General features: G+C 41.0%; 1 protein-coding gene across 1 annotated transcript; it reads right to left on the reverse strand.

Annotated features, from left to right (window-relative positions):
• Positions 1–8,395: 8,395 nt before the first annotated feature.
• Positions 8,396–24,350, reverse strand: LOC134965172 (formyl peptide receptor 2-like). The gene is made up of 3 exons (XM_063941689.1): positions 24,274–24,350; positions 18,494–18,595; positions 8,396–9,404 (listed from the first exon to the last, which is right to left on the reverse strand). The coding sequence occupies exons 1-3, from the start codon at positions 24,348–24,350 to the stop codon at positions 8,396–8,398; spliced, it is 1,188 nt and encodes a 395-aa protein (XP_063797759.1).
• Between the last annotated feature and the right edge of the window lie 977 nt (positions 24,351–25,327).

Genomic DNA, 25,327 nt, shown 5'->3' on the forward strand with positions numbered 1-25,327 from the left:
GGTGCCACACCCTACACCTAGATATAGCGCTAGGGACCGCAAATATACAGAGATGCCTTTATTTGGCTTTGGGGCTTAACCACACATTTGCGCAAATATGTGTAACGAAGATCTCTGAATTCTATTATTATATGGGATTTATATCTGGTTACTGTTATCATTCAGGGTTCTGGGGGAAACCAAATACTTTTTTTTTACCATGTTGTCTGTGGTCGTTGCTGAGAAAAGACTTTATTAAAATTATTGTGAAGCACCATGATGCAGTCATCACTTCAGCATAATAACAATGTACAGTGCTGGTGATAATTGGTGAATTAAGTAAGATACAGAAATGTCTATTTAATTTGTTCTTGACCCAGGACTACCTACCAAATGTAATGCTTCCTTAATGTCTCCATATTTAGGCTGGTTAGTTGATCATTTTAATGTTCTTTTTGCAACTAATACTGTAATATAAATAATAACTGATACTTATTAACGCGTAATAACTCATTAGAAGTACTTTCGAATAATATTGTTCTTTCATGCAACTTCTGACCACATTGCAAACAATTTATAACCTATTAAGAATATAATTTGATATTGCAGAACTGCCTTGCTTTTCTTACATATACAGTACTAAAGCATTAAGACAGTTTTCTCTATACATTTAAAGGCAAAATAGTTAATAGCAAATAGATAGTGAAACCCCTAGTACACATATGATAAGTCTGGCATCAGTTTTCTTTTAATTTGAGTTAGACATTATAAGATGGAAGGTTCCATTAGCAACATGTTGATACATTTCTGAAAGTTTGATGAAAGGTTCATATACAGAACATGTATATTTGTTACATATTGCCCTACAGTATGATGATTTCGATCTTTATTTCAGTTAAAAGATATGTGTCTCCTGATGGTTCAGATTACAATTCTCTAGTAGCGGTTATACAGTATATTGGATTAAGTGTCACAAAAGTCATACAGTGTATTTTACACCCAATCTCTTCATTCTCCACACCCCACAAAGGCTACAGAAAGATAAGAGTCTAACAATGCAAAAACAGACTATGAGATAACTATTTTTTACTTTCTTTTTTTAAAAGTATAAAAATGCCCATTATGTGAGATCGCGGACATGTTTTACTTTCTGTCTCCTGCGCAGCTATAATCCTGTAGAACAAATGAGCTAGTTTATTATGTGAAACATAATGAAGAAATTATTGTCTTCACTGATAATACTGATTATACTTCTTTACCGCCTTGTCTGCGTTCAGTGCTGGGGTGCAGTTTTACTTATTAAATTCATTAGTCATCATTGAAAGTGAAATGAAAACAAAATATAACTACTGTATATAGGCCCTCATTCCGAGTTGTTCGCTCGCAAGCTGCTTTTAGCAGCATTGCACACGCTAAGCCGCCGCCTACTGGGAGTGTATCTTAGCTTATCAAAATTGCGAACGAAAGATCATCAAAATTGCGAATAGACACTTCTTAGCAGTTTCTGAGTAGCTCCACACTTACTCGGCATCTGCGATCAGTTCAGTGCTTGTCGTTCCTGGTTTGACGTCACAAACACACTCAGCCTTTCGCCCAGACACTCCTACGTTTCTACAGCCACTCCCGCGTTTTTCCCAGAAACGGTAGCGTTTTTTCACACACACCCATAAAACGGCCAGTTTCCGCCCAGAAACACCCACTTCCTGTCAATCACATTCCGATCATCAGAACGAAGAAAAAACCTTGTAATGCCGTGAGTAAATTACCTAACTGCATAGCAAATTTACTTGGCGCAGTCGCACTGCGGACATTGCGCATGCACATTAGCGACTAATCGCTCCGCTGTGAGAAAAAAATAACGAGCGAACAACTTGGAATGACCCCCATAGTGTTTTTACCTATACACCCTGTTCTGACACAGGGCAAACTGAAATATTACATGAAGCAATGTGAATAGACAGTGGCAACTTCACATAGTATAGTTCTGATCATTGTCATTATTCTCATCAGCAGGGGTGCATATGGAGGTGGAGTGGGTATGGATTACCTGGGTCCAGTCCTTTGTAGGCAGCTCTGATCATCATCATCATCATCATCATCATTATCATCATCATCACTGCATACTGTTGATATGTGTATACTAGATGTTAGTAGTAGACACAAGCACATAATAGGGAATGTAGTTACTATCCCAGCGGTCGGGATCCCAGCGTTTCGGGATACTGACGTCGAAATCCCAACAGCCGAAATGCTAGCAGCAATTGCCATGGCTATTCCCACTCATGGGTGTCCATGACAATGGCCCCGACCCATTATGTGAAACAAAATTAAGAAAATGAATTTTGGTATTCAATAATAATACTGATTATACTTATTTACTGCCTTGTCTGTGTTCAGTGCTGGGGTGCAGAGGTTTCCCAACATCAGTTTTACTTATAAAATTCATTACACATCATTCAAAGTGAAATGAAAACAAAATATAACTACTATAGATAAACTTATAAACCCAGTTCTGACACAGTACAAACTGAAATATTACATGAAGCCAAAATGCTGACGGTGATCGCCATGGCTATTCCCACCACATCCCATAAAGTGGGAATAGATCCCGTGGTGAGAGCAGCGAGCCACTGAGTATGCAGCGTGGTGAATGCAGTGAGCCCGCAAGGGGACTCGTAATGCTCACCCCGCTGCCGGCATTCTGGTGGGTGGGATGCCGGTGTCGGGATATTGACACCCGGCATCCCATCCGCCGGGATTTCATACCCAACCTCATAATTGTTTGGTAGACACACCAGGCAGAAAGACATAACCATCAATAGTCTTTATGTGCAGTACTCAGTGATGGTACAGTCATACTCACAGTTCTGATACACAGATAGCAACATTGAGGTGCTGAATACAATGGAGGTGGTGCAGAGCATACAGATGACCAGCCAATCATGTATGTAGGCAGGATCATAAGATGCAGAGGTATGTCAGGATCCCTTCAGAGCTGAGTAGGATACATGTGTGTGTACCACAGCAGCACACAACCACAGTAAACAAGATTACATTATCTGCATATGTGCAGATTCATTTACAGGGGCCATCTTGGAAAGGTAGATGCTGTTCATCTCAAAGAACCATGTTCCATATGTTCAACATGTAATCATCACCCAAGAGAAGGCTGCAGGTAAATGATCAGACATAGAAAGAAAGAATGCAGGTGCACTTTCCAAACATTACTGATGAGAATTGTAAATTTGCAACTATATATCAAGTAAAATAATAATAATAATAATAATAATACTTTATTGTCATCAATAGTTCAATGAACAATCAACGAAACTAAAAAGCAAGCATATACAGAGACCATAAGAACAGAACGAAGAGAGCACTCCTGAACCCAAGATATTCCCAATTGTCAATTTATCTCGGTCCTATCTGGTTTAACATGTTTATTGCTTTTGGGAAAAAACTACCCCTTAACCGGTTTGTCCGACAAAGAATAGAACGGTAACGCCTATTAGATGACAACACAGAAAACATCCCCCCATTTGGATGAGATAGATCTCCCAAAATACTTCTCACCTTAGTGAGGAGCCTTTTTTCATATATATCCTGAATACAGGGCAGGCTGACTCCAATTACTCTACTTGCAGTTTTAACCACTCTCTGAAGGGACTTACGTTCTACAGCAGTACAGTTTCCAAACCATACCATAATCCCATATGTGAGGACACTCTCTAAAATTGCTGAATAAAAGTTTACTAAAATCTCCTTACGTATTCCCGCCATATGCATTTTCCTCAATAAAAACAGGCGTTGTTGGGATTTTTTAACAAAAGAGAGAGGGTTCTTGCATAATCTTGACAAAGTTATGGGCTTAACCACCGTCTCCAGGTAACCTTATTATAGAATTAAGTCCCTAACATTCTAAGGGTTCAAGTTAAGGGTTTGGGACACCCACAAGTCAGCCCAACCAAACCACCCCAAGGCACCACACCAGTTATATATAGCAATTAAAGTGTTAATGAGTGTTAGTTACTGTGTGTTAGGAGTGTTATTGGAGTGAAAAAAGTGTTTGGAAAATGTTATGCTGATAAAAAAATTGTGTATGTGTATGTACATTTAAAAAGCAAATAGACTCCTTCAGCATAGTTTAGCGGAAGATTATACTAGATGATGAGGTTAACTGGACACAATGGGTAAGCCCATAGCTTTGTTCACCCTGGCATCCACCTCAACTGTGGCCCACATGGTAGCAACATTGTCCTTGGTAATGGAGGACACATGTCATCCACAGCACTCCTCATCTTCCAGGGACCATCTCCCATGTTAACATTTTCTGCAAACCAGTCAAACACAGTTGCTCAGGACAGTGCTTCCTCTCCAAAAGCAACTTGGAGTTGTTTAAAACTCTCCTGCTGTTGCAGACCACTCTTGTAGTCGTAGAAGATCATGGCTCTCCAGAAGCATCTGTTGAGCACCATAACAAGTTTGTGAAGGAAGTGCTGATTTCTTTGGTGTACAGTGCTGCTCATACTTGCCTATATCTCATATTCTCTCTCCAGGAGATGCCCGGAGAGCAGAAGCAGATGGGCAGTGATGGGGGTGGGGCTGGAATAGTAGTGACATTAGTCCCCGCCCCATCACAGGAAAAATGCCGGGATTGGCTATTATTTGCATAGGGCTGGGGCTAAAATGATGTGATTAGCATATAATAGCAACATTAGGACCTGTCCCCTCTGCTGGATCATGGTTTCTCTTCATGTATCACTATATACCCGTACTACCAACTTCCCTTAGAAGTGGGTATAATGTAGGAGGTGTGCCCACTCTTCCAGGGCTACTGGGGGCTACCCAAAAAAATGGGCGTCTCCCGCAGGATCTGAGAGAGTAGGTATGTATGGTCTAAATGCAGTTCTGTGATTTGACATTTCACAAGAACTTTAGTCTCAGAGATTACAGTTCACAACCATCCAGTCAGATTGTACCTATTCTACATATGCACTGCAAATCCAGAAAGTTATTGCACACTCCTAGTACATACAGAAAAAAAGTGATTGTTTTAAAAACAGAAATTAACACCGCACTATGGTTACATATTCAGATTTTCATTAGACTACTACTGCACGATGACTATGTCAGACTATAAGCTCTCATGGACAAGGACCTCCACCCTCTTGGTTCTCTCCCTGCACTATTCCTGTCTTCAATGCACCCCCAGAGTTACAGGGTCAATGAGTACTTCTGTTAATACCTGTATTTCATTGGTATGTGGTCAATAAGTCTACAGTGTCAGTTAGACAGTCAATTAGTCGACACCATACGGTCGACAAGCATTAGGTCAACATGGACTAAAGGTTGACACGGTCATTAGGTCACCCTATGAAAGGTCGACAGTGCTATTGGTTGACAGGTACAAAAGGTTGACAGGTTCAAATGGTTGACAGGCCAATGGTCATCACACAAATTTAGATTTTTATTTTCACTTTTTTCAAATTTTTTATACTTTGCCATACATGTGGACATTGACAAGAAACAGTAGCCTGTGCCAGGCACAGCGTTAGCAGGGCGAGGCACCATGCCCGAAGCATGGCAAGCAAAGTGAGCCATGCAAGGGGACACGGAGCACTAATTGGGGGTCCAAGTGCTTAGACAGCAAAAACGACACCAGAAAAAACAACAAAATTGTTGTGTCAACTTTTTTCTTTGTTGACAATTTTCAGTGTTAACCATTTCATGTGTCAACCTTTCATCGGTCAACCTAATGACCATGTTGACCTTTTAGCCATGTCGACTTTTTCACTGTCGACCGTATGATTTTGACCTAATGATTGTAGACCTTCTAACTGTAGAGCTACTGATCCGTATAATCTGATCTTGTATAATTATTCTGTTATTTGTTTTATGCCTGTCTGTTTTATCCCCTTTTTTATTTTATTGCTTGTTTATCTTATTGTAATTTTCCAGGGGAAATTTTGGCCACTTTTGTTGCTTTAAAAAAATAAAATAAAATAATATGTATCTCAACTCCTAAATAAAAATTATATTATTTGCAAGTTGGGGCGGAGCTGTCAACACCGGCTGATAAATGATGTAATTTTTAACGTAAAATATTTTGGGCACAAATTGCTAGAATGATACAGTATATAGGCAGTTTTTTATTTTTATTTGTAACATCACATACAAACATAATAGACTACTACTTTATATAACAGAAAATGGCAATTGGATGATACAGAGCAACAAATATGAAGAACAGCACAACACAATAAGAAGTGTGAGAAGTAACACAATGGCAGTACTGCGAGGATCTAAAATTGTTTTTCAACATTATTGTATAGTGTACAGAGAATATAACCAAGAAAACATTCATTTATAATTACTTAAGGAACCACAAAACCTCAACTGAAATTTACCAATGTGAATGTACTGTGACACTTTATTAAAAAAAAAAAAAAAATTGATGTATGTGTTTTCCAAAGCATTAAGTGCCTAGAATTTGGGAAAACAGGAAATTTAACCTAAACTAGACAAATGTTCATTGGACAAACTACTGAGCTACAGAGTTAAGTTACAATGCAGCTACAATTTAGAGTTGAGCTACATTCCTCCATCCTGCCAACACCTGGATTTTCCTATAACTTTACATTACTCCTATTCTCAATCCTTATGCTCTACTGTTGTCCACCACCAAAGATCATACTGTGCATTGAAATGAATGGGTTGAACTTGATATTGGTATAAAAATGTAGCTGGAGGAAACATGTGATAGGCACCATCAATAGCTTCTCCCAGTACCGCATCAACTATACATGGTAGACATTTTCATGATTGAAGTATAATTTATCCAGCCGCAAGTGGGCAGACACAGTTTTGCATGTACATTTGTGCCATATTTATGCATTTTTGTTCAATCTAACATGAAACTAAGTCTGGAAATTCAACTTTTTCCAGCCACTGGAGATTACCGTAACTTAATACAAAATGAATGACACAGTACAATTAAACTGTAATGTGCACGGTTTCCTTTTAATGTTGGCTACATCTGTATGTGATTAAAAGATATTTGAAAAATTTCCTACTGTATCTAGAAAATATATATTCATATCCCATCAATGTCACAACAGAAGCTAAGGCCTTTGTGTGATACAGATAGAAAGCACTGTTCGTTCTGAGAAAAAACAGTAACATTTAAATAAGTAAACAGGAATGATTTAAAGTTATTACCAATTTATTCAACACAGGAATGGGTGAAACTTGGTCTGGTCATGAGGGTTTAAAATAATCTTATTCATGAAGCTGGTAAGGAAACTTTCATTAATGTACAATTTTAATATTTGGATGAAATTAAATTCTGCTGATAGTAATTGGTGATAGAAAAAGTAGGGATATGACCCAATGGGATGGCTGATTTTTGAAGAACCTGTCCCGGCACTGGAGCATTACTTAAATTGTTTGGTAATATAGTGTCTGATGCTTCAGTTTGCATTGAATTGGATATTAAAGTACAGTATAATACCCCTTTCACAAAACCACAAAAACCCAGGTTATTGACAGGTTAATCTGGGCTGCTTCTCAGTGTGAATGGGTCATACTGTGTCCAGGGGAATCCAACTCAGGTATCCTGTTGTTAGAGGGCATTGTGATCGAGTTGCCCAGGTCATCCGATCTGGGTCCTGTTCAATAAATATGGAGATCTGGCTCACCGGCTCCTGGAGATGATGTCATCTCTAAGCTCCAGCAGAGGACAATGTCATCTCCAAGTGCCGGCAGAGGACAACCCCCGGGATATGGTGGTGTGAATGGGGTTCAAGTGACTGTGACACAGCTTGAAATCCATGTAAAGTGATCTGGGCTGGACCCAGGATTGCAGCGTGACAGGGCTATTAGGTGGCCTTAGGGGAATATTGATGAATATGCCGCTAAATGTCTGTATTATTTGATTGTTTTCTTAATACCATATGCAACTATCAATATTTCTGTGCACCAATCAAGTGTATTTTAATCCACACTACAGCACAAAGCAGCTAATGGTCACAGTGGTGTAATGTATACTCAGCAATTGTCTGTGAATATACATGGGCTGATACCACCCTGACCCATCATGCTGACATTAATTATTTTTAAATAATACATTTTTTCTATTTTCTTTTATAATGTTCATTATAAGCCGGCTGTGTGAGAATAATGATGAAGAATTCCAGGAAGGGACTTGAAGAGGTACATAGAATTACAGTTATGTTTCATATTATGGGGAGATGTCTCAAGCTTGGATAGAGATAAGGTAAAGGGAGATAATGCTTCTGTTTATGTAATCTTTCTCCGAGCTTTGATAAAACTCCCCCCAAGTAACATGCAACACATATACATATTTTTTAAGACTATCATCTATATAGCATTTTAGTGTGCACGCTCAGGAAAATATCTATAATGAAGAATCCAAATTTGCAGCTTTAAATGTAGTAGCGGGAGTGTCCATGCAGTTAAGATCAGACCGCTCATTAAAAGCAGTTTCCAAAATAGCTGGAATGGACTTTACAAAACGTTTCTTGAAATCATGGGAAAAGAAGACATAGAGTAAGGGGTTGATGCAGCTGCTGAAGTAAGCCAAGCAGATGGAAACTTCTGTAATGACAATATCTGTTCTTGAGTAACTTATACCAAAAGATATTAATGGCCAGGTGTTATATGGAAACCAGCAGATGAAGAAACATACTATGACAGAGGTGATAACACGGAATGGTCTTTGAAACCGTTTTGATTTTTTTATTCTTCTTATCTTGATAAAAATTAAGCCATAAGATATTAGGATAATGACGAAAGGGAATGAAAACATGCAGACATTTCTTGTGATATACATGGCATTTGTCTTCATTATTAGATTGGATTCAATGGGTAAATCATATTTGGGAAAACACTCAGTGACATCATCAACCCCATGGTTAAAAACCAGATAAGGAATACTCGAAAGTAGGGTCAACAACCAAACCAGTATAGCTATGATGGTGGCTAACCTAGGTGTCCTGTGTGATTTGGTCCAAATTGGGAAAATAATGGAGACACATCGGTCAATGCTGATGACGGTCATGAAATAGACACTGCTCAACATGTTTATGAAGAGTATTGTTATACCAGCCCTACATAGGTAATTATCATAAGGAATTTGCCAATACAAAGCCCAGTCAGAAATACGTAACGGTAGAGAAATGCATGTGACAAAGTCAGCAATAGCCAAGTGTACGAACCACACAGCACTGACTGTCTTCATCCTGAAGCCGGCAATCCAGATGACCAATCCGTTTCCTACTATCCCCAATATTAAAGTCACACTGTACCATATGATGGACATTGTTCTTATAAAGTCTATTAAATTGTCAAGTTCATTGTCATCATAGGTGAAGTTGGAATTTAGCCTGGTGTCTTCAGTGAAATCCCTAAAAATAAAAATACCAATTTTCTCATTAGTATATTAAAGTTATAAAGTTATATACATACAGTATATATATATATATATATATATATATACAGTATACATATATATACACACACACAGTATATATATATATAGATAGATAGATAGATAGATAGATAGATGATAGATAGATAGATAGATAGATAGATAGATAGATAGATAGATAGATACACACAGTATATATATATATATATATATATATCCAAAGAAGGTCGCACTCAAATCCTCAAAAGGCAACGACTGGGGTGTCCACTCCAATGACCAAGCATTGTAAATATAGAGCAATAATGGAGGCACTCTCCAGATTTTAAAAATGTGCAAAAAATGTTGTCATTTATTATGATATACGTTACATAGTCCACTTGGATAGAATCTATCGAGGATTCTATCCAAGTGGACTATGTAACGTATATCATAATAAATTACAACATTTTTTGCACATTTTGAAAATCTGGAGAGTGCCTCCATTATTGCTCTATTTATATATATATATATATATATATATATATATATATATATATGAATAGCAAATGGATGGCACTCCATGGATGAAATAAGTCTTCAAAAAGGTTCTAAGGATTCAAACAGTCCAACCCTTTGGATTAAACGAGACCTTAAATCTCAATTGCTTTTTATAATCCTCATGGGCCATAAGTTTTCATATTGTCCTTTCTCTATTTATGAGAAGCCATTAGTTGATATAATTGTAGCATTTATCTTTTGATAGTATTATTTTGCTTTTATTATTCACCATATCTTTCCATCTACATATATATATATATATATATATAGACCTTTCTCTGTATATAGGGTTAACTTGTATGCTGTGATTACTTAATCCATTTTGTTTCAGATTTTTATGCCATTTGCCATTTATATATATATATATATATATATATATATGTGGTGCTTTGATACATTGTTCCTGATTTACATTCTTTTGAGTATTTCTAATTTAGTACACGGGATTGTTTTTGTTTATATGAGGTTGCTAGGAGACTCTGAATACCAGCTGTCACGCCTACCCAGCCACGCCAGAGCGTCCCTGCAGTGGCGCAGTGATGACGTAAGTGGCCCGGAGCTGGCGCGTGGATGGTATCCCACTGGTGAGGGTGGGTTTGTTTATTTAAATGTTTGTTACACTTGCATCTTTCATGTCTTGATAAACAGGAATAGTGTCCCTGAAAAATTGACCACATAGAACTTGTTTGGAGTCTTATTTCCATCCATGGAGTGCCATCCATTTGCTATTCATATATTTACCATGTCTGGTTAGGAAAGGCACCAGGACGTTGCTATTGTTTTGGAAAGAGTGCCAGGCTTTTTGCATGTATATACACTGCTCAAACAAATAAAGGGAACACTAAAATAACACATCCTAGATCTGAATGAATGAAATATTCTTATTAAATACTTTGTTCTTTACATAGTTGAATGTGTTGACAACAAAATCACAGAAAAATGATCAATGGAAATCAAATTTATTAACCCATGGAGGTCTGGATTTGGAGTCACACTCAAAATTAAAGTGGAAAAACACACTACAGGCTTATACAACTTTGATGTAATGTCCTTAAAACAAGTCAAAATGAGGCTCTGTAGTGTGTGTGGCCTCCACGTGCCTGTATGACCTCCCTACAATGCCTGGGCATGCTCCTGATGAGGTGGTGGATGGTCTCCTAAGGGATCTCCTCCCAGACCTGGACTAAAGCATCCGCCAACTCCTGGACAGTCTGTGGTGCAACGTGGCATTGGTGGATGGAGCGAGACATGATGTCCCAGATGTGCTCAATTGGATTCAGGTCTGGGGAACGGGTGGGTCAGTCCATAGCATCAATGCCTTCTTCTTGCAGGAATGCTGACACACTCCAGCCACATGAGGTCTAGCATTGTCTTGCATTAGGAGAAACCCAGGGCCAACCGCACCAGCATATGGTCTCACAAGGGGTCTGAGGATCTCATCTCGGTACCTAATGGCAGTCAGGCTACCTCTGGCAAGCACATAGAGGACTGTGCGGGCCCCACAAAGAAATGCCACCCCACACTATTACTGAACCACTGCCAAACCGGTCATGCTGGGGGATGTTGCAGGCAGCAGAATGTTCTCCTTGGTGTTTCCAGACTCTGTCACGTCTGTTACATGTGCTCAGTGAGAACCTACTTTCATCTGTGAAGAGCACAGTGCGCCAGTGGCAAATTTGCCAATCTTGGTGTTCTCTGGCAAATGCCAAACATCCTGCACGGTGTTGGGCTGTAAGCACAACCCCCACCTGTGGACGTCGGGCCCTGTGGCTTGCACATCTGTGGCTTGCTGGAGGTAATTTTACAGGGCTCTGGCAGTGCTTTTCCTGTTCCCCTTTGCACAAAGGCGGAGGTAGCGGTACTGCTGCTGGGTTGTTGCCCTCCTACGGCCTCCTCCACATTTCCTGATGTACTGGCCTGTCTCCTGCTCTGGACACTACGATGACAGACACAGCAAACCTTCTTGCCACAGCTTGCATTGATATGCCATCCTGGATGAGCTGCACTACCTGAGCCAGTTGTGTGGGTTGTAGACTCCGTCTCATGCTACCACTAGAGTGAAAGCACCGCCAGCTTTCAAAAGTGACCAAAACATCAGCCAGAAAGCATAGGAGCTGAGAAGTGGTCTGTGGTCACCACCTGCAGAACAACTCCTTTATTGGGGTGTCTTGCTAATTGCCTATAATTTCCACCTGTTGTCTATGCCATTTGCACAACAGCATGTGAAATTGATTGTCAATCAGTGTTGCTTCTTAAGTGGACAGTTTGATTTCACAGAAGTGTGATTAACTTGGAGTTACATTGTGTCGTTTGAGTGTTCCCTTTATTTTTTTGAGCAGTGTGTGTGTGTATATATATATATATATATATATATATATGGACAAGACTGCACTCATAGACACAAAGGGATAATGATGGTGGTGCCAGGTTCAATTCAAAATCACTTTTCAAAAGAAGCAACACAGAACCAGCACTCACGTTTAGTAGTTTTATTGCAATGCAGAATCACATATAGTCTATAGAAAAGGTCAGTGGCAGCAGCCCACCTGACAGCCGTTTCAACCAAATCCCAGTTGGTTTTCTTCAGGGGTTCTGTATGAAACGCCGGTGGCTGGAATCCCAGCCGTCAGCACACCGACAGCAGGATCCCGGTAACCAGTATGCTGGCAGCCAGGTTATATTTTCCCTCTATGTGTGTCGTGTACAACCACAGAGGGAGAAAAGCCTGTGGCGCCGGTATTCTGGCTGCAGTATTTCACTGCTAGTCTGGATTCTAGCATCTGCATTGTGACCTCTGAGATCCTGACCAGCGGTATTGTATATATATATTGACAGCACACACACACACACACACACACACACACACACACACAAACACACACATCTGTGAAAAAAGCAAAAAGAGGGGGTCCATAATGCATAGTCATTTTAATTTTAAAGCATTAAAAAGCACTGCACAAGGTAAAAATCTATACTGCTTGTACCAAAATGTAACCAGTGTGTGCTGAGTACCACATGATATCACACAATTTCCAACTGGCAAACCAGGATCACCACTACAGGGAGACACGGACTCCAAACACCAGACGCTAACTGCCCATGGAGATCGCCGCAAGTCAGATCACAGTAGCCACTGATGTCGGGACCGTGGGCGCCGGAAGATTGTGATGTCACAGAGCTCCGCCCTGAAACATTTCATCAATGGACTTCGTCAGCCCTCTGTAGTGGGTCCGTTAGGGCAGTCAGTTTGAGGACAACAACATGTTCTGGTAGTTATTAACTCACAATATCCTGAGGCAATTCCTCTTTAGATAATTGAGTCAAACACAATAGCTAAATAACTACTATTGTTGTACACTTGTCTAGGTATCCCAAAGGAAATTCTAATGGATCAGGACACTCCTTTCATGTCAAGCTTAATGAAGGAATTGTGCAAGTTGGTAGGGGTACAGGGGCTATAGACCTCTGTCTATCGCCCGCAAACTAACTGCTTGGTTGAACAGTTCAATAGGATCCTTAAGCAAATGATTAAGCAAGCCATGGCTCAGTGGAAAAAGCATAGAGATATCCTGTTGCCTTACCTCATGTTTGCAGTATGGGAAGTGCCTCAGGCTTCAACAGATTTCAGTCCCTTTGAGCTTTTATTTGGGAGAAAACCTAGAGGAATCTTGGATTTTCTCAAAGAAGAGTGGGAACGGCAGTCATACAGGGAACCAAATGTGGTACACTGTGTGGCCCAGTCGCATGACTGATTAAAGGTTAATTGCTTAAGCAACACCTAAAGGAAGCACAAGTGTGGCAAAAGAGGGGTTTTAATACCCAAGCCACCATATGCACCTTTAATACAGGTGACAAGGTGCTTGTCCTGGTGCCCACTCAAGAAAGTAAATTGCATGCACATTGACAAGGCCCTTATGAAGTTATAATGGCCATAGGACCTTTGAATTATCGAGTATGGCAGCTAGGAAGACGTTGAGTAGAGCAAGTTTATCATGTCATCCTGTTAAAGATATGGGTGGAGGAAACTCGGGCACTAACGTTGGGGCCAATGCCAATTCTAGTGGCCGGTGAGCCATGAAATTGCACTAGGCACACACCACAGCATTCGCTCGCTTCTATCCTGCTCCCCCTCCTCCCATAGTACTCTGCTCAGGGGGTTGGAGTTTTGCAAAATTGTGTGGTTGTGTCCTGATGTCACAATGCAACCATGTCAATTTGTGAAACTCCGTCCTCTGAGCGGAGTACTATAGGTGGGAGAAGAAGGAGCAGGATAGCAGTGCTGGTGGCCTGGCACCAGCGAATATACACCCCTGGCAATGAGTATTACCCCTAGCAACAAGCATTACACCCACAGCATAATAAACCCTGGCAAGGTGCATTACACACCCCAGGGAAAGAGCATGACACCCAGAGCCAAAGCATGAAACCCATGGCAATGAGCATTAGAACACCTGGCAAGGAGCATTACACAACCCTGGTATTGAGCATGACACCCAGAGCCAGAGAATGAAACCCCTGGCAATGAGCATTACACATCCCTGGTAACATGCATGACACCCAAAGCCAAAACATGAAACCCTTGGCAATGAGTATGGATCCAAAAGCATGAAATCCCTGGCAATAAACATGGAACCCTGAGCACGAAACCCCTAGCAACAAGCAGGTAATTTAAAAGTAATTAGAAGCCTTACTGTAGGGCATAATGTATCAGGGGCATTGCGGTATATGGCATAATATGGTGCAGTGGGAATAATATGGTGCATGGGGCATTAATGTGTGTGGCTAAACATGGTGGAATATTTTTCTTTCCTGTGTTGGCCAAGGTCTGTTGGTACAGGGTCAAAAACTGGGGTGTAAGGTAGTCTTTTCCTGTGAGGCCACACCCATTTTAGTGAGGCCATGCCCATGTTAACGAGGCCATGAAGGTGCATGCAAAATTTATATTTTTTATGTATATGGTGGGGTGCATTTTAGTATGTCTATTGGGGGGCACATGTTCGCAGCGGGGTCCAAATTGTCTAGAAACAGCTCTGGTTGGACTGGTGATAACATAGAGCTGTTTACTTCCCAGAGAGTCTCCCTTGTCATCATTTAAAGATAACAAGCATTGGAAATGGTAACTCGGAAGAAAATTTTTTTTGGCTATTCCAGAGTGTACCAAGTTAATTGAGTATGATATTGTTACTTCACCAGAAGTTTTAGTTAAAGGCTGCAGTGAAGTGTGAGATGGAGAACATGTTGAAACCCATGGTAGTGGAAGAATTCACTAACGAGTGGAATAATCCGACAGTGCTCATGCCAAAGCTATCCGTAGCCATTTGCTTCTGCAATGACTTTGATGCCACATATGGATAACTGGTGGATAATTTGTCCAGTAGTATTTGCTTAACCCGGATTTAACAAAGAGGTATTAGAAAATATCACTCACTGCCTCATCCAAATCCAAAACAGCCTTTTCAACACCAGAAGAGCTGTTCCAGTTTAAGGTATTACCGTTTAGCCTGCATAGGCCACCAGACACATTTCAGCAGGCAATGGATAAACTGCTAATACTGTACCAAGAATATGCCATAGCTTAGCTTGACGACATAGTCATCCATAGTCAAGACTCAGAATCCCATCTTCCCAAGGTGGAGGCTTTTCTGAAGTCAAATATGTAATAACCATGAAAGAGGCAAAGTTACTAGGCTTTATGATTGGTCAGGGAAACACAAAACAGATGGATAAGGTTGAAGCTGTGAGGGACTGGCCTAAGTCAGAAAGGGTTTAGTTTACTATCAATGGTTTATTCAAAACTGTGCTACTCGGCCCGCTCCTTTGACAGACTTACTTTAAAAAAAATCAGACAGGTTAGATTGGTCAGAATCCTCAGATGCTGCATGGAGGGATTTGAAAGAAGCCTTACAGTTTGTATGGCACCAGTGCTACAGGTACCTTATTTCAGAGAAATGTTTGTTTTGCAAACAGATGTCTCTAGGACAGGTCCGGGAGCAGTATTGTTGCAAATGGGGATGAGACCGATTCTTTTCCTCAGTGGTAAAATCCGCCCGAGAAAAAAAAATGTATGCTACATTAGAACAGGAATTAAGTGGGCAGTAGAGGTCTTCGGTGCTATCTTGTTGGCAGGGAATTCACCTTCGTCACCAACCACACCCTGCTGACATGGATATATATGAATAAGGAGGTAAATACCAGGGTTACACGTTGGTTCATGGCATTGCAACCTTTCAATTTTATACTGCAGTGGAATTTAGGCCTGGGGCTCTGCCAATGTCCTGTCCCAAAAGTCTGCATTTCCCATGGCTGTCTAGTTAGTAAAGTTGGCAAAGCTAAGATGGGAGTTGGGAAAAGGAAAATATTTTCCGGGTAAAGATTCCACTTCACCGAGTATGGCAAAGCTAAGGGGAATATTCTTAGTGGGTAGAGGGTACTTTGCCAGTTTCTAATGTCCAGAATAGGACATACTCCCTAAGACAAGGGGAAGACAGGAAAGTTTTCACACACAGCTACACTACATGGGAATGATTGGTCTGGTATATGTGTAAGCGATAAAAGGACTGTAGGAGCTGGTGGGCGGGGCTTCTAATGCTGACTAGCAGCCGGATGATAGCTAGGGCTTGTAGGGCATAGTCACTAGTATATATATATATGTAACCACAACTTAACTAGTTTTTATTCTGGGGCCATGATAGTAAGCTAATTGTATTTCAGTGATTTACAGTCTTATTTTAGTTGGGTATGGGGAAGGAGGTGGCAACTGCCTCTGTAAAAATGGAGGTGTGTCACTGCATTTAAGGGGTCTGAAGTTCCTGGCCTCTTATGAGGATCTGCAGCATGCAGTTTACGTAACCCCATGGGTGCCACAACCACCCGATGGTGTCACAGTGATCCGCAGCTGTGTCCTAGGATGAAGCTTAGATCACTATTGCAGCAGGAGGCTTCTACTTGTAATAGATCACTTCCGCAGCAGGAGGCTTCTACTTGTAATAGAAGCCTCCTGCTACATTACCATGCAGCTCTACCACTGTTGCTTCCAAAGAAGCAGAAGTGCTAGCAACTCCAACCAAATCTAAAAGAGGGCAGGTATTACTGCTTGTACAGATGCTGAAAGTAGGCACCTCAGCCCTTGCACATTCAGAAGCATGGATGCACACATGGGAAGGACTGTGTAGTGGCATTTGCATAAGTCACTGACAAGAGGCCACCAAAAGATGTAGCTGAGGGCACTTCTGTGTCCACCTCTGAATCAGGCCCACAGTGTGTAATGTTATTTCAGGGAATGGCAAGGAAATACAGAAAATTCAGAAGCAGCCTGTGCTCTACTTCACCAGGACTTCACTCACCTCTGCATTACACTTTAGTGTACTGTATTAGTGTACTGTATTAGTGTGTATTGTGTTATTTTACTGCATTAGTGTACTGAATTAGTGTTCTAAGTTAATGTACTGTATTAGTGTACTGCGTTAGTGTACTGTATTAGTCTGTACTGTTAGTGTACTGTGTTAGTGTACTATATTAGTGTACTGTGTTAGTGTACTATATTAGTGTACTGTGTTAGTGTACTGTATTAGTGTACTGTATTAGTGTGTACTGTTAGTGTACTCTGTTAGTGTACTGTATTAGTGTGTACTGTGTTAGTGTACTATATTAGTGTACTGTGTTAGTGTACTGTATTAGTGTATTGTGTTAGTGTAATATGTTAGTGTACTGTATTAGTGTACTGTGTTAGTATACTGTATTAGTGTTCTGTATTAGTGTACTGTATTAGGGTACTGTATTAGGGTACTGTGTTAGAGGACTTTGTCAGTGTACTGTATTTGTGTGTACTGTTAGTGTACTATATTAGTGTACTGTGTTAGTATACTGTGTTAGTGTTCTGTATTAATGTACTGTGTTAGTGTACTATGTTAGTGTACTGTATTAGTGTACTGTGTTAGTATACTGTATTAGTGTACTGTATTAGGGTACTATATTAGTGTACTGTGTTAGTGTACTGTGTTAGTGTTCTGTATTAATGTACTGTGTTAGTGTTCTGTATTAATGTACTGTGTTAGTGTACTGTGTTAGTGTACTATGTTAGTGTACTGTATTAGTGTATTGTGTTAGTATACTGTATTAGTGTACTGTATTAGGGTACTATATTAGTGTACTGTGTTAGTGTACTGTGTTACTGTACTGCACTGTATTAGTGTACTGTATATTTTATTTAATTATTTAACAGTTTCCTCTACAGCGTGGCATATTCTATTGCGCTTTACAATTGTAACAACAGTGATAACACAAAACTGTGTAATAACAGACAGATGTAGTGGTAAGAAGGCCCGGCTTGCAAGCTTATAATCTATATTTAGAAAAATATAATTTGCAATGCTGCAAAATATGTTCTCACAGCATAAATATTTTTTTGGGTGAATGCATGCTTGTTTTGCCTTTACTATATCAAATAGCAGCCACCTGAATAGGATGATTACATAAAATAAGGAAAAACATTCTGTATGTAATAATTAGGAAATAAATGTAAAAACATACGTGGAGGAATAATCCACTGTCATGTTATATAAGGTCCTATTCTCCAAAGTAGGAGTGATTGTCCCATTATCGTTGAAAGGGGTCTTCATCACTGCTTTTCCACTGTAAACAGAATTATAGCATTTATAATAAACTTTATAACTCTAATAGGAACAATGTATACTTTATATCATAGATATATTTGCAAAAAAAAGTAAACAGTTCAAAGTATGGACTCATCATATACAATGATACAATGAATTTGTCCATACACTGTAAGATATTCATCTAAATGACTTACGGTATATGAATAAATATCATGCATGGTGTTGTCCATTGGTCAGGGCTGAAAAATGGTCTGTATCTTTGTTTGGTTTTCATCCTGTCCACCCTTGTCCCTGTTGGTTGGCCTGCCACACAATCATGCAGTTTATGGCCATCTTGATTAAATCTTTTCAGAGACTATTTACTACGTAGTTTATGCATATTAAAAATCATTTAAATAAAATGTCTTGGCAAAACGTGATTTCCTACCCCGAACCAACAGGGCCAGATTGACAATAGCAGCAGATGGATCTTCAGCTCCAGGCCTCCGCATAAAATCGGGCCTGTCATATTGTCAGAATGTTGAACATCAGCTGCCCAGCTGGCCACACAGTTGGCCATATATCTTAATTATTAAAATTGTATTTCTATTCTCACAAAATGATGTACTTTGTATAATTTTACATAGTTAGAGACATTTAAGCTGATAGTGTAAAGGTGTACACACCCACATGGCACTAACCACACCCACACAGCACAGGTAACACTCACAGGGCACTGACCACACCTACACAGCACAGGTCACACCCACAAGCCACTGACCACTCCTACACAGCACAGGTCACACCCACAGACCACTGTCCACACCTACACAGCGGAGGTCACAGCCAGATGGTACTAACCACACCCACACATCACAAGTAACACTCACAGGGCACTAACCACTCCCACACAGCACAGGTCACACCCACAGACCACTGTCCACACCTACACAGCGGAGGTCACAGCCACATGGTACTAACCACACCCACACATCACAAGTAACACTCACAGGGCACTAACCACTCCCACACAGCACAGGTAACACTGACAGGGCAGTGACCACACCTACACAGCACAGGTCATACTCACAGGCCACTGACCACAACTACACAGCACAGGTCTCACCCACATGGTACTAACCACACCCACACAGCACAGGTAACACTTACAGGGTACTGACCACACCCACACAACACATGTCACACCCACAGGCCACTGACCACACCTACACAGCACAGGTCACACCCACATGGTACTAACCACACCCACACAGCACAGGTAACACTCACAGGGCACTGACCACACCCACACAGCACAAGTATCACTCACAGGGCACTGACCACACCTACACAGCACAGTTCACACCCACAGGCCACTGACCACACATACACAACACAGGTCCCACCCACATTGTACTAACCACACCCACACAGCACAGTTAACACTCAAAGAGCACTGACCACACCCACACAGCACAGGTAACACTCACAGGGCACTGACCACACCTACACAGCACAGGTCACACCCACAGACCACTGTCCACACCTACACAGTGGAGGTCACAGCCACATGGTACTAACCACACCCACACATCACAAGTAACACTCACAGGGCACTAACCACTCCCACACAGCACAGGTAACACTGACAGGGCAGTGACCACACCTACACAGCACAGGTCATACTCACAGGGTACTGACCACAACTACACAGCACAGGTCTCACCCACATGGTACTAACCACACCCACACAGCACAGGTAACACTCACAGGCCACTGACCACACCCACACAACACAGGTCACACCCACAGGCCACTGACCACACATACACAGCACAGGTCACTCCCACATGGTACTAACCACACCCACACAGCACAGGTAACACTTACAGGGTACTGACCACACCCACACAACACAGGTCACACCCACAGGCCACTGACCACACCTACACAGCACAGGTCACACCCACAGGCCACTGACCACACATACACAGCACAGGTCCAACCCACATTGTACTAACCACACCCACACAGCATAGTTAACACTCAAAGGGCACTGACCACACCCACACAGCACAGGTAACACTCACAGGGCACTAACCACACCCACACAGCACAGGTAACACTCACAGGGTACTGACCACACCTACACAGCACAGGTAACACTCACAGGGCACTGACCACACCTACACAGCACAGGTCACACCCACAGGCCACTGACCACACCTACACAGCAGAGGTCACTCCCACATGGTACTAACCACACCCACACATCACAAGTAACACTCACAGGGCACTGACCACACCCACACAGCACAGGTAACACTCACAGGGCACTGACCACACCCACACAGCACAGGTAACACTCACAGGGCACTAACCACACCCACACAGCACAGGTCACACCCACACGGCAGCGATGCTTTCACACCTGTGGAGTAGCTATCTGCCGACCTAGTGACTGTCAACCTATAGTGGTCGACCTAAACATTGTCGACCTAGACATTGTCGATCTTCACACCGGATCCCATTCCAAACATGTATTGTCCTTACTGTGAAGAAACCTACGTGTTTGGAATTCCCTTATGTCTCAATTATATGATGCTGTTATTTCTGAGAATATTTATGCTTATGATCTTGTCCATTTTTTTAATTTAATAGGTGACAATTACTAATATACATATGACTACTACAAAATCAATGAAGCTGTATTTATGGTAATCAATATAAAACTTTTTTGTGCACACACAGGTGCTCGGGAGGGTAATCTAAAAACTGACACCTCTACGTGCGTCTGTGCACGAACAATAATCCAGGCGCAACAGTCAATACATAAATAAATGATATGTTCATCAACAGGTATCCCGATCTTTAAATACCTAGATGCTATACTGATCACCATACAATTGAAACAAGCTGCTCCCACTCGATAGCCTAAGGTTACACTATACTCGTATCACAAATGTATATATTAAGAGAGCGCATAAATTCCAATCACATTTATTGCGTATTAAAAAACTCTTTATATAAAATAAAATGCATTTATAAGCATACATTATTCATTCAGATGCATATTTAGCACTTTATGGGCTATAGAAACACTGCAATTTCTATTGATGCGCTATAGTGCTCCAGAGTGCTTTCAAAGTTCATATATGACAGAACAGTCCATGCCCATATACTGTATCCAGCGCCGTAACTAGGTGTGTGCTGAAGGGGCATTGCCCACAGCGCACACCTAGTTAGAGCGCATATTCCCTCTGGCTGCAATCCCATTTCCCGTCCCTGAGAAAGCGGCTCACTGATCGGCGGGTGATTGGGCAGGCGGCGGTCGCGGTCAGAGCTTCAGATCTCCGGCACTGCGCTCCTCCGACGGCTCTCTGTAGGTTGCCCTGGCAACCGAACAGCAGAGGCTCCAGCGCCGCACAGAAGTTCAGGACAGCTGAGCGACGGCTCAGCTGTCCAATGGTGTTAAGGTGCAGCCTGCGGCTCAGTCATTGGCTGGGCACGCAGGCTGCAGGAAAGAAGAGTTTGTGGAGCCAGCCAGCAGAGTGCCACAAGCAGCTTGCCAGCTGCAGAGAAAAAAAAGTAAGCTAGCTGTATTTTTTTATTTTTTTGTTTAAATCATCCTGCTGTTAAAATGTAGTTTTTTTTATTATACTGCGGTTTATAAAATTGGAATTTTTGGCTCTCTGTGTTGCTTTGTGTGTGTCTATGTATGTTAAGTGTGTGTGTGTGAGTGTGTATATATATATATATATATATATATATATATATATACGTATGTTTATATGGGACGCTGTCTGCCATAATGTGTAAAAAGGGGGCTGCTGTCTGCCGTAATGTGTAAAAGGGGGACACTGTCTGCCGTAATGTGTAAAAAAGAGGGCGCTCTCTGCCGTAATGTGTAAAAAGGCGACGCTTTCTGCCGCAATGTGTAAAGAGAGGACGTTGTCTGCCGTAATGTGTAAAAAGGGGGACGCTGTCTGCCGTAATGCGTAAAAGGGGACGCTGTCTGCTGTAATGTATTAAAAGGGGATTTTGTCTGCCGTAATGTGTAAAAATGTGAATCTGTCTGCCGTAATGTGAAAAAGCGGCTCTACCTGGTGTAGTGGCGCTACTGTGTGGCGTAATTTGAATAATGGAGACTACTGTGCACCATTATATGAATTGGTATTATTTTGTGGCCACACCCCTGTCCCTATATTATATTGCGCACGCCTACGGCGCGCACTGCCGCCGGTTTATGTTGAGGGGTGGGGGCGCCGATGCTGTTTCTTGCACACAGCGCCAAAATGTCTAGTTACGGCACTGACTGTATCTATGTCTCTTTGTTAGTTGCCGCTCATGAGCCTAGAATGGGCTCAATACCTTAACTGTATATTTCACTTTCGTGGCCAGTAATGCTGCTGTCCAGCTGTTCTTATATATCCTGGAAATGTACCATATGTATGGATATATAGCAGTTGCTAAAGCCAGATAATATTATTATGGACCACGTAATTATTTGGTGCAACAGTGCAGTCTCTGGATCCAAAATAAACCTGATGTGTGCACTCACCAGGAACCGGCTTTGACAGCGAGCCGCTCTAATTCACTTCACTACTGCCAATGTAGTATGCCGTCTGTAACAGGGAGCAGTGACCAGCTTGGTCAGTATGATATTGGTATGGTCACTGCTCCCTGGTGTGCCCTGGAGTAAATTTGTTCCCTGTTCCTTCTTCTTACCTCTCTGTCTTTGCGTGATCTTCTTAGCTTTCATAGCTCTCTTTTCTCTAGGCAACATGAGAATGACCAGTGTTTTTTTTTCTACAGTAATTTGCTGGTACAGAAAACATGTTTTTATTCTATTATTTTATGAGCGTTCCTCGGAAGGGATTGATAGTTTATCAGATTTAGTTGTTCTTAAAGATTAGCTCTATAGATTTGTATCTCATCAGATAGCAGAAAGTGAGTTAACTTGCAGGCCTTCAGAATCTCATTTCTATTAGTCAGAAGCCAACACTATTTTATACTGTAGTAAGGATTACCATAATATTCCGTAATCAGGGACACCTATGAATTACACAGTTTCTGGGGCTGGCTATATTAAAGTCTGCATTTGACGTGGTTTTAATCAACCACAGAACCTGTATACTGTAATTCAGAGGTGTCCTGTATTAAATGAATATTATGGCATCAGAATTATAGTAAGTTTAGTACATTTTTTAACTACCGTAATTCAATTAATTTTATGCGGTTTTCCCAAACATTAATTTTGCATTTGCTATTATTCATAGATTTTCAGGGAAGCGCTTGGGTTGTTGAAGTGAAGAGATACAATTTTACAGAGAAGCAGCATATTTTTCCTAAATATGTGGTAGTGGTGCAGAATACAAGGAAAATAATGGAGTATGGAATGCAGTATATCACAGGGTCTAACTAAGCTAAATGGAAAACATCTGGATTCAACTATGGTACTCTAACATAGTGGCAAGATGGCGCAGCGCATGCACTGGAGACTAAATGGCAGCCATCTTGGTTAGGGAATGAAGCCTCCCAAAAGGAGCCAGCATGTAGTCTGTGCAGTAGCGCCCCCCCCTACACACCCCTACTCACTACAAGCTTCTCCATTTTCATAAACATTTTTCACTTTTTGCTTTCTTGTAACAACCTGTAAAATTAGTCTTGTCCACATTTCTTGGTATGGACATCAGCAAGACTCCTCTCACTAACTGTGCATCCATATCAACAGTCTCTTTCTTCACAAACTCATTACTGCTGTTACTCTCAATACTGTTGATATCTTCCATACTTACGAAACTCAATTCGTGGACATTTTTTTTTGCCTACTTTGGACTTCCAATCACACCAGTCAGCTCTTAGCTTCAATTCTCGGATATCTAGAGGCTCACCAAACACAATATGCGCAAATTCCTCATCGTATCTCTTTCATGGTTTTCCAATATTTGATCTCAAAGAAGTTCTTTTCTGCAGTTGGATGTCCACACTGGTAGTCTCTGCTTAGATATGTCTCCAGCTGCTGGCATTTCCAGTGACATATACTTGTTTTGTGCTTTGAGTTCCAGCTGTTCTTTTATATGTGCTGTTTCTTTACATATGATATCTCATGACTTGACAAGCTTTCTAGTACTTGGTTTCCAGAGACTGCTTCATTTATTACCATGTCAATAACCGAGCAGGACTTTGAATCTATCTTGAGTCTTTTGTATTTTGGTTTGTGTACATACAGGACAGTAGGTGGTACTACCAAAAACTCTGAGATATTTTACGCTTAGCCCTTATCCTGACCACACTTCAATTGATGTTTTACCTTGTAAGGCAAATGTGGGAGAACGATTCTTCAGATAAATTGCTGTGCACCCTAATCTGGCCAACATTGATTGTTTAGGCCCGCATCCTTCAGCATATAGTACATCTGGCTTTCTTCATTATTGTGTGATATGCATTAATTTCTTACATACACCATATTGTTCTCGATGGTACACAATGGTTACTTGATGCTCAATTACATGATTCTTTAGGAACAATTCCACAGGTTAAATGTAATAGTCTGCGAGCACCCGGAGGTGCAAGACCTGGTTGCTGCTTTAAAAATACATGTAAACAAGAGAAATAAAAAAATATTCCTATATGTGGGACTCACTAGATCAAATGTAATTTAAATGTAATGTATCCTAAATAATGGAAGTCTAGGTGACAAAATATTAAAATATCTTCATTGTTATTAAAAATAATTCATAAGCCAGCTAAATTGTTAATAATGAGG

The sequence above is a fragment of the Pseudophryne corroboree genome, chromosome 10 (genome assembly GCF_028390025.1).
Source record: "Pseudophryne corroboree isolate aPseCor3 chromosome 10, aPseCor3.hap2, whole genome shotgun sequence".
Lineage (NCBI taxonomy): Eukaryota > Metazoa > Chordata > Amphibia > Anura > Myobatrachidae > Pseudophryne > Pseudophryne corroboree.

Coding starts and splice junctions, on each gene's coding strand:
- LOC134965172 (XM_063941689.1), bottom strand. CDS start 24,350: ATGGAAGATATCAACAGTATTGAGAGTAACAGCAGTAATGAGTTTGTG. Junction 18,596..24,273: donor ACTGTTGATATGGATGCACA/GTTAGTGAGAGG, acceptor TTCTGTTTACAG/TGGAAAAGCAGTGATGAAGA. Junction 9,405..18,493: donor ACAGTGGATTATTCCTCCAC/GTATGTTTTTAC, acceptor TTTTATTTTTAG/GGATTTCACTGAAGACACCA.